The following is a 14258-nucleotide window of genomic DNA, read 5'->3' as shown; positions in this document are numbered from 1 at the left end:
GAAACATAAATAACATTTCTTTGTGCCCTATATTTGCTATCCCTTCCTCGGTATTGTTCTGAAACAATTATGAGAATCATTATTCCACCATAGCTTCATATGTCCCAAATGTGTGGGATTACTAATAACACCAATTATTAACAATATTGAATCCATCATGGGAGTACAATATATTTTAACATACTATTAATGTTAATAATACAATGGAATAGTTCTTAACAGGTGAACGGTAGCGTGTTCACTCAAAATTGTGGCGTGCCACCTTTGAAGCACATGTTGTGGGTTTGCCACCAACTGCTCTGATGCCAGGTCAACATTCCCTCCACTGGATCAGACAGGCTGCCTACCTTACAGATGAGGACATCCTTATAATGTCCCCACATATTGTTGTAGGCTGTGATTTCTATGGTAAGTTCCTGGAAAGCCTTCAGGGTCCCCTCCGACGGATGCACATGGAAAGCTGCTCCTTTTCCGTGGGACAGCATGGCCGCTCGGAAGGCTGAAAAGGGGGGAAAACACAAACAGCATGCCCTTTCTGTGACAGTGCAGCTGCCGGACTTCCTGCTGTCTGAAAGGGACTGGCTGGAACCTCTTGTCCAGTTGAATTTTGCCATCAAAATAAGTTTTCAGCCTCACAAACTTCCTGTCTACAAAAACACATGGGATTTTTTTTTTCTTACCTGACTGCTTCCTCTTTGCAAATTGTCTGGTTACCCGTCTGGTTTTCTCCACCATCATGTCCCTGGATAGAGGAAATCGAGTCTCTGAGAACTTGTAAAGGTGCCTTGCTTATCTGCAGGCATGATGCATGCTTCAAAAATGTACTTAAGAACACTGCAGATGTGACAACAGCTGCTTTCTTCTCCTGGCAATACTGATCTGTTAGCTAAGGGATGCAAGGAAGTGGTTCTGGGAGGCCCTACAATCCCCATCATCACCAAGCACAGCAGGAAGCCATTTTCCTTAAGATGGGTTTTGTAAGCATAGGTTCAATAGAAGATGATAGATAGAAAGAAATACAGACAGATAGACAATGGATGGACAGAAGGACAGACGGACAGATATGAGACAGACAGACAGACAGACAGACAGACAGACAGACAGACAGACAGACAGACAGCCTATAGTTTCTATTGATGTGAGAACTGTCAATAGATTACTGTTTGGTTTGGGAGCAGCAGAATCTTAGATAGAAAGTCCATACAGAGAGTGGTGAGAGCAGCAGAGAAGATAATAGGAAGCTCGCTTCCTGTCATTCAGGATTCTGCTTACTAAGCATTATGTGCTTAGAGCTGCAAGCTCTTCACGGTCTCTGTTTCTGTTGCTCCCCTCTGGGAGGGGGTTTCAAAGTATTTCTAGCAGGACTACCAGATTCTGTAACAGCTTTGTTCCCTCCATCAGTTGGGAAAACTCGGCAACATTCATTTATCTCGTCACGCACATGTACGCATCCAAAATAGACTGTGCTATTTGTCTGTCTGTCTGTCTGTCTGTCTGTCTGTCTGTCTGTCTATCTATCTATCTATCTATCTATCTATCTATCTATCTATCTATCTATCTATCTATCTATCTATCGTCATGTTTATGTTTATATTAGAGATGGAGACACTTTGAGAGCTGTGTGCAAAGTACAGTAATTTCATTTTAATGTATGCCAATTAATGTACATTCAGTGACAATAAAGTTATTCTAAATCAAAAACAGAGTAATACACCTTTCTTCACATATCCTGTGTCCCATCTGGTAATATTCCACTGAGCCAGCAGTTGGGAAAAATTATTAAAAAGGAAGAAAATGGACCTTGCAGCAGAAACATTGGTGGGATTAGCTGAATGGGACATTAGAGAGAAAGGACAATCAACTTTTTCAAAGCCCATCTCTGGAGGGTCTATGACAATTGGCTACAGCCAATTGTTCACAGCCAACTCCAGTGGTGGGATTCAATTTTTTTTACTACCGGTTCTGTGGACGTGGCTTGGTGGGCATAGCATGGCTTGGTGGGTGTGGCAGGGGAAGGATACTGCAAAATCCTCATTCCCCCCCATCAGCTGGGACTCGAGAAGAAGAGAATAGATGGCGGGGGGGGGGGGGCAGTCAGAGGTGCTATTTATCAGTTCTCCGAATTACTCAAAATTTCCGCTACCATTTCTCCAGACTGGTCAGAACCTGCTGAATACCACCTCTGACCAACTCACCATGAGACAATTCGCCACAGGACTAGAGTTAAACTAGTATCAAAGAAATGGTGGAATAGAATCACCAGCGAAAAGTTACAAAGGGAGGGACAGAATGAAATGTGAATGACAACAATTAAAAATTTTATTTATTTTAAATAGTTAAGTTGAATAGTTAAATTGTCTTGCGGCGAGTTGTCCCCGCGGCAAGTTTGTTATGATAAATTGTCCCATTCCTATCTCTGGATACCCAGCCTAGAAAGTGTTTAGAATTATTGAGGAATTGAATATTTGTAACTACGCAGGCATGAAAATATTTGGGCCTGTGAGAAGTCTACTAAGCAAGAGTTAGCTGAGTTTTGGCCCTCCCACTCAAGGTTAAACGGAAGGAAAAAAGGCGTACCCATCTCGATCCTCAGAAGGCTGCGGAGGGCTGCTGAAATAATCGACTTCTATGGTGAAGGGAGCAATTGACTCCGAATGATTGGTAATGATCAGCTGACGCTTTATCACGCTCTGCAAGGCCACCTCAGAGCCAAAGTTGAGTTTTAGGTCTTCTGAATCCGTTACGTTTTGTTCCTCATCACTGCAGAACAAGAACAGAGGCTAAGCAAGCCACCTTTCCTTTTAGAGACGAGTGCCCAGAAAGGGACGACTAAGATACCAGGCCTAAAGGGCAATGAAAGACTTCTTTACAGGTAGTCCTCGACTTACGACTGGTCGCTTAGGGACTGTTCAAAGTTACAATGGACATCCCCAGGCTACTTAAAACACAGATCAGAAGTTCCGATGATTAGTAACACCCCTGGTGACTTGATCATATTTTGGGTAGCTTGGCAACCAGGCTGCATTTATGACCATTTGCAATGTCCTGTGGTCATGTGGCCATGATTTATGACTTTTTGTGGAAAACTAGCAATTGCTTCCTTCTTCTGGCAAAAATCATCCATTTGTTGCAGAGGAGAGCTCAAGCAGGGAATTATCCTGGGATCATTGCACCACTGCAAAAGATCCAAGATTGACCAATGCCAAGCTCCATCTATCTATTCCCAAGGGAAAGCAAACAGTCTTGGAGACTCCTGTATTATAGTACCCCTGTTTCCCTGAAAATATGACCTCCCCGGATAATAAGCCCAACCAGGCTTTTGAGCGCATGCGCTAAAATAAGCCCCTCCCCCAAAAATAAGCCCTCCCTGAAAATATTGCAACACAGCAGCAGCCATGAGGTGACCACGCTCGCCACCTCCTGCACCTCAAAAACAATAAGACCTCCCCGAAAATAAGGCCAAGCGCCTTATTTCAAGGGCCAAAAATAAATAAATAAGACCCTGTCTTATTTTCAGGGGAACACTAGAATATAGGAAAGTACCATAGTTGGGCAGCATGGTGGCTCAGTGGTTAAGATGCAGGTTTAAGACCCAAGTGCCATGCGATAGAGTGAGTTCCCGTCCTTGCCCCAGCAACTGCCAACGTAACAGTTCAAAAGCATGCGAGTGTTAGTAAATAAATGGGTACCCGTTTGGTGGGAAGGTAACAGCTCTCCATAATGTCTTGCTGGCCACATGAACTTCAGAAATATCTCTGGACAGCACTGTCTCGATGGCCTTGAAATGGTGATAAGCACTGCCCCCTACAGTTGGCAATGACTAGCTGAGTAAAATCCGTAGGGACTGCTTTGTTTATTAAGTACCGTATTTTTCAGAGTATAAGACGCTCTGAAGTATAAGAGGCACCTAGCTTTTGGGGAGGAAAAAAAGGGGGAGGATCTGCCTCTGCCTCCCTGCAATTTGCCTCCTTGCAGCAAACAGCAAATAGCCTGTTTCAGTTTCAGCTTCAACACAGCCTGATTAGCACAAGCAGTTGGTTGTCGGGCCTGCCAATCATCAGCTGTTTCAGGCCGCAGGGATTGCCATAGCCTGTTGCTGCCTCCATGCACCCCATTTTTGGCCTCCACGTGCCCCATTTTCCATCCATTCCGGGCAGCGGGGATCAGAATGTGCAGAAAATGGGGCATGCAGAGGCTGAAAACAGGATGTGCAGGCCGAAAATGGGGCACGCAGGCAGCAATAGGCAATGGCAATCCCTGCAGCATGAAACAACTGGTGGTCGGGAGGCAGATCCAACCGACAATCAGCTACTTGTGTTAATCAGGCTGCGCTGAAGCTGAAACAGACTGTTTGCTGTTTGCTGCAAGGAAGTAAATTGCTGGGAGGCAGAGGCCAAAGGTTGGGGGCTGCTGGGTGGGCGGGACTGCATTCGGCGTATAAGACGCACCCAAATTTTCACCCTCTTTTGTGGGGAGGGAAGTGTGTCTTATACGCTGAAAAATACAGTACTTACCTTGAATTCTACCACTTCTGAAAGCAAGCACATTCCACTGGTTAATTTTCCTCACTGTTAAGAAGTTTCTCCTTAATTCCAGGTCAGTTCTCTCCTTGATTAATTTCTATCCATTGTTCTTTGTCCTGCCTTCTGGTGCTTTGGAAAACAAACTGACCCCCTCCTCTTTGTGGCAGCCCCTCAAATACTGAAAAACTGCTATCATGTCACTACTCCTCCTTCTTTTCTCTAGAATGGCCATTCCCAATTCCTGCAACTTTTAGTCTGCAGCCCCCTAATCATCTTAGTTGCTCTTCTCTGCACTTTTTCCAAAGTCTCAACAACGTTTTTGTAATGTGGTGACCAAAACTGGAAGTAGTATTCCATGTGTGATCTTACTATCAATTTATAAAGTGGTACTGACATTTCATGTGTGATTTTGAATGAATGAATGAATGAATTGGAATTAAAGCAGAAAGGAACTGAATCATTCGTATAAATTACATTACTCGCTTATACCTATATCTACTTTCTTTACCTGTCAGCGGGAATCAAGTAAGTGACACGCAGCCCTTTTATTTCACCAGAAATAGACAGAAATAGTGGTTCTGACATATCTTCAATGCTACAGCACAAGATAAGGTCCTCTGGCTTATCCTAAGAAGAAGAAGAACAGAACTTGGTTTCAGCAGAAACAACATTCAATACAGCACTATTGAGAGAACAGGATGAGCCTGCTGAATTAGCTCAACATCTTAACTAGAGACCCTTGCCCTGCCTCATGAAGAATATGAAGTGCATGTCACAAAATCACACCCAGTTTTTGCGCAAACCACAAGCCCCACAAGCTACTGATCTCTCTACATTTGAAAATACATTGTGACAGCTTAAAAAAAAAAACACCTCCCATTTCTCAGAAGGCAGGCTGGTAATATTTGGCACTTCTTGGCAACCTCCTCCTTCATCTTCCCAAGTTTACTGCTTCTCATTTCCACTCACTGTTTCCTTTTCCTGGGGAAGAGATGCACCCTTCCAAATAAGGCCTTGGACTGTAAGGTTTTGACTTTCTAAGAAGACCACACGGAACCCAAGAGGCATCAGGAACTGGGCTGAGCTGAGGAACTGTCTCATCCCAAAGGGATGGGTCTGCCCCACTCGCGACAGCAAAAGCGGCAAGCTGCAGACGCTGTCAAAAAAACTCTGCCTGGTGAATTCACAATAGCCTTCTCTCTGCTCTAACGTTCACCTTCTGGAACATCATGCCCTTCAAGCAGGGGTGGGATTCTATCAGTTCAGACCGGTTCAGAGAACCGGTAGCTTTGACGATCAAGTGCCCCCCCCCCCCCGTGCTTTACTGACCTTTATCTTCTCAGTTGAATTGCACGGGAGAGCATATTGCCGCTACTCAGCTGTTTTCCTCCCCAGCAGTAATGTGGAAGATAATTGTTCTCTAAACTGCGCATCAGGCATGTGAGTAAAGCGAGTGCGCAATCACCGAACTGGTTGTTAAACCAGTAGGTTCCCACCACTGCCTTCAAGGTAGCATTTGTCCCCAATCTCTTGGCCTTCTGGGAGGGTCTCAAAACCTGGTTCTGCCTATTGTCCAAGAGTCCTGATGGGGGCATTCTATAGTGGAGTGGTTAGTGGATTAAAAAGACCTCATCTCCATCCCATTGCATACTGGTTCGTAAAAATTCGCAACCGTATTTTTCAGAGTATAAGACGCACCAGGATTTTGAAGAGGCAAATTTAAAACAAGTTTTTGCACTCTGCAGACCTCCCAAAAACGGCATGTTTTTCACAAAAGCGGGGCCATTTTGTGTAAAAAAAAGGGGGGGCATGCATAGACTTTAGGAGGCTTGTAAAGTGCTTCTGGGAGCTGGGTGCTCATTTTTGCCCGCCCCCCCACAGCCCCCAAGAGCACTCTGGAAGCCTCCTAAAGGCTATGCACGACCATTTTTACAAAGGGGGTGGGGTTTCTGAAGGCAAAAAAATGTTGTATTCAGTGTATAAGATGCACCCAGATTTTCACCCTCTTTTTGAAGGAAAAAGGTGTGTCTTATACTCTCAAAAATATGGTAATTTTTGTTGTAGGTAGTCCTCGACTTATGACAGTTTATTTAGTGACCGTTCAAAGTTACAATAGCACTGAAAAAAGACTTGCGACCATTTTTCACACTTATGACTGTTGCAGGATCCCCTTGGTCACATGATGCTTGGCAACTGGTTCATACTTATGACCATTGCAGTGCCCCTGTGATCTCTTTTGAGACCTTCTTACAAGCAAAGTCAATGGGGAAACCAGATTCAATTAACAACCGTGTTACTAACTTAACTGTAGTGATTGCTTAATAAATGGGGAAAGGAAAATCGTAAAATGGGGCAAAATTAACAGATTTCTCACTTGGCAACATAAATGCTGGGCTCAAGTTGAGGACTACCTATAAACGGAACAATAAAATACAAAAAGAATATATTTAATATTGGAAGTCTTAACAGCAGTGAGGACTATCTTTGCACAATATTAGAAAAAGGAAGAAACACCACAAGGTGAAGAGATAATTAAGAAGATATTAGATTGTGCAGAAATGGATAGACTTACACTGAGAATCTAACAGAAAGAAGATGCAGAATATTATCCAACATGCAACTTATTCTACCAATGGTTGGGAAAAAGGAGTGGAGAGCAGTAATGGAATCTGTATTGTTAAGCAAATCAAATACCAAGACAACACGATGTTTGTTAAGCACTAAGAAATGTAATGAATAGAAAATTAATAAAATTTATTTTTAAAAAAGTACAAAAAGAGGTCTACAGACAGCACATCAAACCAGCGTGAAGGAGAAGTGGGTTGGCTGGCCAAGATTGAAAGAGCTACCATGATGAACCTCTGCGTGATTGAGAGGCAAGGATTTCCAAGCAAACTAACCTTCCTATTATACGTCATCACCACACGGAGCTCCTTCTTCTCATTTGGGCCCAAAACTCCACTTTCTGGAGAGATGCTCAGCACACACGAAGACACCTGGCTTCCAAGCAGCTGTCAAGGCAATCAGGGTGACAGATCATTTACTAACAGGAGGACAAGGATGGGATTCTTTGGATTGGCTGTCAACGCCACGACCCACCCGCTTACCTCTCCCCATTTAAAGGGTGTGGAGAGCAACGTCTGGTTGAAGAGGTGGGCTGTTGCCTCGGCAGGGATCCCAATGGAAAGTTCGAAGTGTAAGTGACTCGGCAGCAGGCACACCTGGGGCACCTGCACCTCCACAGATACAGGGATGTGGCTGGAAAGAGAGTGAGGCGCTCAATCGCCATCAATGCTGGTTTATAAGCCTCTGCCGATAAGCCAACTTGAAGATGTGTGAACTTCGGCATGGCTGTCTGGGGAATTCTGAGAGTCGGAGTTCTCACATCTTGAAGTACGACCTCGCAGATGACCCCTACCCTGTTAAGGACCTTGGAGTACTCCTCTCTAATGATCTAAGTGTCAGAGCCCACTGTAACAACATTGCCAAAAAGGCACTAAGAGTTGTCAACCTAATCCTGCGTAGCTTCTTCTCTGGTAACACTGTACTACTAACCAGAGCATAAAAAACATTTGCTAAATCAATTCTCAAATGCAGCTTATCTGTCTAGAACCCACACTGCATTTCGGCTATTAATACAATTGAGCGAGTCCAGAGATATTTCACGAGAAGAGTCCTCTGCTCCTCTGCTCGCAGTGGTCAACGCCTGGAAGGCTCTATCTGACTCTGTGGTTTCCCCAAACCCCCAAAACTTTAACCTCAGACTGTCTACTGCTGACCTCACCCCATTCCTAAGAGATCTGTAAGGGGCATGCATAAGCGCACCAGCGTGCCTACCATCCCTGTCCTAACAAACCCATTTATTCATATCCGTTTCATGTATTCATAATCTTGTATATAGTTATATTGTTTGTTTGTTTAATTAATACCTTGAATCGCACCCGGAAAACAACCAGCAACCAGTGCAGGCCGCCTAAAAGGAGTGTAACGTGGGAGCACCTAGGTACCCCCATGATAACCCGCGCGGCCGCATTCTGGACCAGCTGAAGCCTCTGGGTGCTCTTCAAGGGCAGCCCCATATAGAGAGCGTTGCAGTAGTCCAGGCGAGAAAGGATGAGGGCATGAGTGACTGTGCATAGAGCATCCCGATCCAGGAAGGGGCGCAACTGACGTACCAGGCGAACCTGGTAAAAGGCCCCCCTGGTCACGGCCATCAGGTGTTCTAAACTAAGCCGCGTGTCCAGGAGGACTCCCAGATTGCGAGCCTTCTCTGAGGGGGCTAAAATTTCTCCCCCTATCATCCAAGATGGAACAAGATGCACAAATCGGGATGACGGAAACCACAGCCACTCAGTCTTGGAGGGATTGAGCTTGAGCCTGTTCCTCTCCATCCAGATTCGCACAGCCTTCAGGCATCGGGATATCACGTCGAGGGCATCGTTTGGGTGGTTTGGGGTAGAGATGAAAAGTTGGGTATCATCAGCATATTGATGATACCGTACCCCAAAACCATGGATGATCTCGCCCAGCGGTTTCATGTATATGTTGAACAGGAGGGGTGCGAGAACCGACCCCTGGGGCACCCCACAAGTGACACGCCTCGGGGTCGATCCCTGCCCTCCAGTTAACACGAACTGCGACCGATACGACAGGTAGGAGGAGAACCACTGTAAAACAGTGTCCTCCACTTCCAACCCCCCGAGTCATCGCAGTAGGATACCATGGTCGATGGTATCGAAAGCCGCCAAGAGGCCTAATAGGACCAGGACAGAGGAGCAGCCCCTGTCCTGGGCCCGCCAGAGATCATCAACCAACGTGACCAATGCCGTCTCCGTGCTGTACCCGGGCCTGAAACCCAACTGAAACCGATCCAGGTACACAGCTTCATCCAGGTACTGGGGAAGCTGACGTGCTACCACAATCTCGACAACCTTTGCTACAAAGCGAAGGTTGGAGACTGGTCGATAGTTGGCTAAAGAAGCTGGGTCCAGGGAAGGCTTCTTAAGGAGGGGCCTCACCACCGCCTCCTTCAAGGCAGAGGGAAAGAACCCCTCTCTCAATGAAGCGTTGGTAATCGCCTGGAGCCAGCCTCGTGTCCCCTTCCAGGAAGCCAAAACTAACCAAGAGGGACAGGGGTCCAGCACACAAGTGGCAGCACTGAGTCTCCTCATAATCCTGTCCATGCCCTCGGGGTCACAGGGTCAATCTCATCCCAAATTGTCTCCACAAGATTCATCCCCGTCGACTCGCCCGAATGTACCCAGTCAGAGTCCAAGCCTGTCCGGATCTGAGCGATTTTATCCTCCAGATACTGAACAAATTCTTCAGCCCTACCCTGCAAGGGGTCTTCCCCAGTTCCTTGGTTAAGTAAGGAACGGGTCACCCTAAACAGGGCAGCTGGGCAGTTATCTGTGGACACGATAAGAGCGGGAAAATGTTGACGTTTTGCCGCTTTTATCGCCATTAAGTAGGATTTAATATGAATCAGATTCGGACCGGCTGGCCCTCCAGCCACTCTCTAGGTGTCTTTTCCGGCGTTTCATCTCCCGGAGCTCCTCGGAAAACCAGGGAGCCACCCGGGATCGACACCGGGTCAGAGGCCGCAAAGGCACAACGCGATCCAAGGCCCCAATGACCGGCCTATCCCAGGCTTCCACTAGGGTTTCGGTCGAGTTGTGAGCAAGGGATTCAGGAAAAGTTCCAAGTTCCATCAGGAACCTTTCAGGGTCCATCAGCCGCCTGGGGCGGAACCATCTAGTTAGTTCCGCCTCCCTGCGGCAAGGGGTAGCAGTATAGAAGTCAAGCCTGATGAGGAAATGATCAGACCATGACAAGGGTTGAATAGAAATATCCCCTAAATCTAGATCATTCATCCACTGCCCAGAGACAAAAATCAGGTTGAGAGTGTGTCCCCTATTATGGGTGGGGTCTTGAATTAACTGAGTTAGGTCCATAGCTGTCATGGAAGCCATGAACTCCCGAGCTGACTCGGATGTCTCGCCAATGGAAGGCAGATTGAAATCCCCCAGGATCATAAGCCTGGGGAAATCAACTGTCAATCCAGCTAACACATCCAGCAGCTCCGGCAGGGCCGATGAAACGTAGCAGGGAGACAGGTATGTAACAAAAAGGCCCACCTGAACTCCAAGGCCCCATTTCACAAAAAGGGACTCACACCCGCCTATCTGAGGCACAGTGATCTCCTGAGGTCCGAGACTTTCCCTAATAACTACCGCCACCACCACCCCCGCCCCTGCCCTGGGCTCTCAGCTGGTGAAACGCCCAGAAGCCTGATGGGCATAATTCACTAAGGGGAACACTCCCCTCATGGCCCAACCAGGTCTCCATAATGCACGCCAGGTCCGCTCTACCCTCTTCTATAAGGTCGTAAATGAGGGGGGCCTTATGCACCGCTGACCTGGCATTAAGCGACACCAGCCAGAGACCAGGGTCCTGCAATCCCGAGCACCCAGGGGTGCGAGAAGGGCGATGAGAGTCGGAACGCCGATCGCTCTTAAACAGCGAACCCGCGTCCCCCGAACATAATTTGGCCCTCGGCCCCCACCATATCTGCCTCTCCCACAAACAATAGTGATGGTAACCCCCCCCCCCAATGGAATGGCTTAATGTCTCCCCCGGAATCCCAACCCGCCCCAGCACTCTCGACCCGCACCCATTAGTTAGCTCTGGCCTGTGCCCTAGCAGACTCCCCCCCCCTCCAAGCCTGTCTGAGCCATCCGAATCAACCGCCCTGCTCCCCTTAAAATTTGATTTTAAAACCCCTGTAAAAAAACCCTAAGAAATCTCTATTATCTTATACACGCTTGACAAAACAAATAAATAAATAAAATAAATAAAGTGGCCAAGGTTGAGACACTCTCATCCAGGACAAACCAAAGGCTTTCGGGAAGGGTTACATTCCACCCAGGCTGAATATACAGATAGTTCTCGATTTACAACAGTTTATTTAGTGACCATTCAAAGTTACAATGGCACTGAAAATAGTGACGTAGGACAGTTTTTCACAGCCATCCCCATGTTCATATGATCAAAATTCAGGTGCTTGGCAACTGGCTCATACTTATGACCATTGCAGAGCCCCAGGATCATGTGGTAACTTTTTGTAACCTTCAGATAAGCAAATTCAATGGGGAAGCAGATTCACTTAACAACCGGGTTACTAACTTATCAGCTGCAGTGATTCACTTAACAATCATGTCAAGAAATATCGTTAAATGGGGGCAAAACTCACTTAACAAATTCTCACTTTACAACATAAATTTTGGGCTCAATTAAGTCGAGAACTACTTGTATATATAAAACCCTCCTTTCATTCTTTTGTTGCTTTCGCTGCCCTTTCCCCTCCGTCTTTTATCTACATTTCTCCAAAATCCTGCTTAACAATTTAGCATATTGCCTGCTTTCTTTTTCAATTCTTTTTTCCGTTTCTTGTCTCTTCAGCTTTGTCATTCATTCAATCAATCATTTCATTTCATTCATTCTTTCATCATTCATTCATTCATTCATTATTTCATTTCATTTCTTTCATTCATTCATTCATTCATTCATTATTTCATTGCCAATCTTATCCTTTAAGGCAACACAGTTGGATTATTCATGGGTTTCCTGTTGCCCAAAAGGCCGGTGCAGGAGACTTTCTAGGTCAAGTGAACTGATTGGCCGGCTTTTGCTGCGGACCATTTATTTCGTTCAGTGGAGACAATATTCCTAAACATTTTGTAACATCATAGCAGCTCAGCAATGAATGTTTAACAAAATGCCCTAAATTAAAATTCTAGCAAGCAAGCTGGGAATAAAATAAATAACTTTGTTTCTGTTTTCTGGAATTTCCCGCTCTTTTACTGTTTTCTATTGTATATTAATAAGTTAGTAATAATAACGTAGATAAATAACTTAAAATAAATAAAATACATGTATAACCACAATTCCTATATCCGATACAATCATAAAGAATACAGTATTTATATATAAATGGCTATGTGTGTGTGTGTTCCAGCATAACTCTGGAATGCCTCCAGCAATTTCAACCAAACTTGGTACACAAAAGACTTATGCACTGGACACAAATACTGTGGGGGGTGGGTAAGACACCCCTAACAACAGTGTGTTCTGTTAAGATTCAGCCTGTTGTGCCTTAAAATGGCTTCTACTGTACAGTGCAGTGGAGTTGCCATGGTAACAGTTTCACAGTACTCCACAAGCGAGCTCCCTTTGGTAAGGGGGAAAATCCAACATTATTTATTTATTTATTTATTTTCAATATTTCTAGACCGCCCCCTCTCCCCGAAGGGACTCGGGGCGGTGTACAGGTGTGTCATTAAAACGAATACAAAAGACGAATATCCCATACCCTTAAAAACGAATTAAACCTCATACAACTGTACAAAAAGTAAAAAGTAAAAATTAAATTAAAAAACAACTAAAAGTATACCCCTAGAAAATTTTTAAAAATGCAGGCTTGAGGAACTAAAATTGGGAATTAGGAATTAGGCCAGGCTGGCTAGATTGAACAGGTGGGTCTTTAGTTTCTTACGGAAGGAGCGGAGGTCGGTAATAGTCCTGATATCCGGGGGAAGGTCATTCCAAAGGGTCGGGCCCATCACAGAGAAGGCCCTACTCCTGGGCGTCGCCCGCTGGCATTGCCTAGTGGACGGCACCCGGAGGAGTCCCTCTCTGTGAGAGCGAATCGGCCGAAGGGATGTATGGGGCAGGATACGATCCCGCAAATAACTAGGTCCTGTGCCATGGAGCGCTTTAAAGATGATGACCAACACCTTGAAACGCACCCGAAAAGCCACAGGTAGCCAGTGCAGCCTGCGCAGCAAAGGTGTTATGTGGGAGCATCTAGTAGCTCCCACAATTGTCCGCGCGGCCGCATTCTGAACCAACTGCAGCCTTCGGGTGCATCTCAAGGGGAGCCCCATGTAGAGACCATTACAGTAGTCTAGTCGAGACGTCACAAGCGCATGAGTGACTGTACATAGGGCGTTCCGGTCCAATAGGGGACGCAATTGGCGCACCAGGCGAACCTGGTGGAATGCCCCCCTTGCCACGGCTGTCACATGGTCATCCATTGACAGCCGGGCGTCCAGGAGGACACCCAAATTGCGTACCCGATCCACGGGGGCCAGCTGTTCGCCCCCAATGGCCAGTGATGGACGTAACTGGTTGAACCGGGGTGCCGGTAGCCACAGCCACTCCGTCTTGGATGGGTTGAGTTTGAGTCTGTTACTTCCCATCCAGATCCGAATGGCTTCCAAACATCGGGACATCACTTCGACGGCATCGTTGGGGTGGTCCGGGGTAGAGATGTACAGCTGCGTATCGTCAGCGTACAGATGGTAATCTACCCCGAACCCACGGATGATCTCGCCCAGTGGCTTCATGTGTGTGTTGAACAGGAGAGGCAAGAGGACCGACCCCTTTACTTTACTTTACTTTATTTCGTAATTCTAGACCGCCCCCTCTCCCAAAAGGGACTCGGGGCGGTGTACAGTCAGGCTAAAACACAAATGGAATGCATATAAATAAATACATAAATACATAAATACATAAATACATAAATGGAGGAGGCTATATAAAACTGTACCTTCAAGTAAAGCATTAAAAGCAGTATTTAAAAACAACCCCTAAAAATACCCCACAAGTGAGCGGCCTCGGGCTCGACCTCTGCCCCCCTGTCAACACACATTGCGTTCGACCAGAGAGGTAGGA

The 14258-nt window shown here is 46.1% G+C and overlaps 1 protein-coding gene across 1 annotated transcript in view; it reads right to left on the bottom strand.

The window, feature by feature from the left end:
* Positions 1–14258, bottom strand: part of DLEC1 (DLEC1 cilia and flagella associated protein) — an 84606-nt gene that overhangs the window by 26087 nt on the left and 44261 nt on the right. The window contains exons 21-26 of the mRNA XM_081970185.1: positions 7631–7781; positions 7424–7534; positions 5032–5150; positions 2578–2760; positions 681–742; positions 348–499 (exon numbers count right to left, since the gene is read on the bottom strand). Coding sequence (XP_081826311.1) covers positions 348–499; positions 681–742; positions 2578–2760; positions 5032–5150; positions 7424–7534; positions 7631–7781 — 778 coding nt within the window. The remainder of the gene's footprint in view (positions 1–347; positions 500–680; positions 743–2577; positions 2761–5031; positions 5151–7423; positions 7535–7630; positions 7782–14258) is intronic.

Source organism: Natrix helvetica (genome assembly GCF_964273705.1).
Source record: "Natrix helvetica genome assembly, chromosome: Z".
In the NCBI taxonomy this organism is placed as follows: Eukaryota; Metazoa; Chordata; class Lepidosauria; order Squamata; family Natricidae; genus Natrix; species Natrix helvetica.
This window is presented reverse-complemented; position numbering and strand designations above follow the sequence as displayed.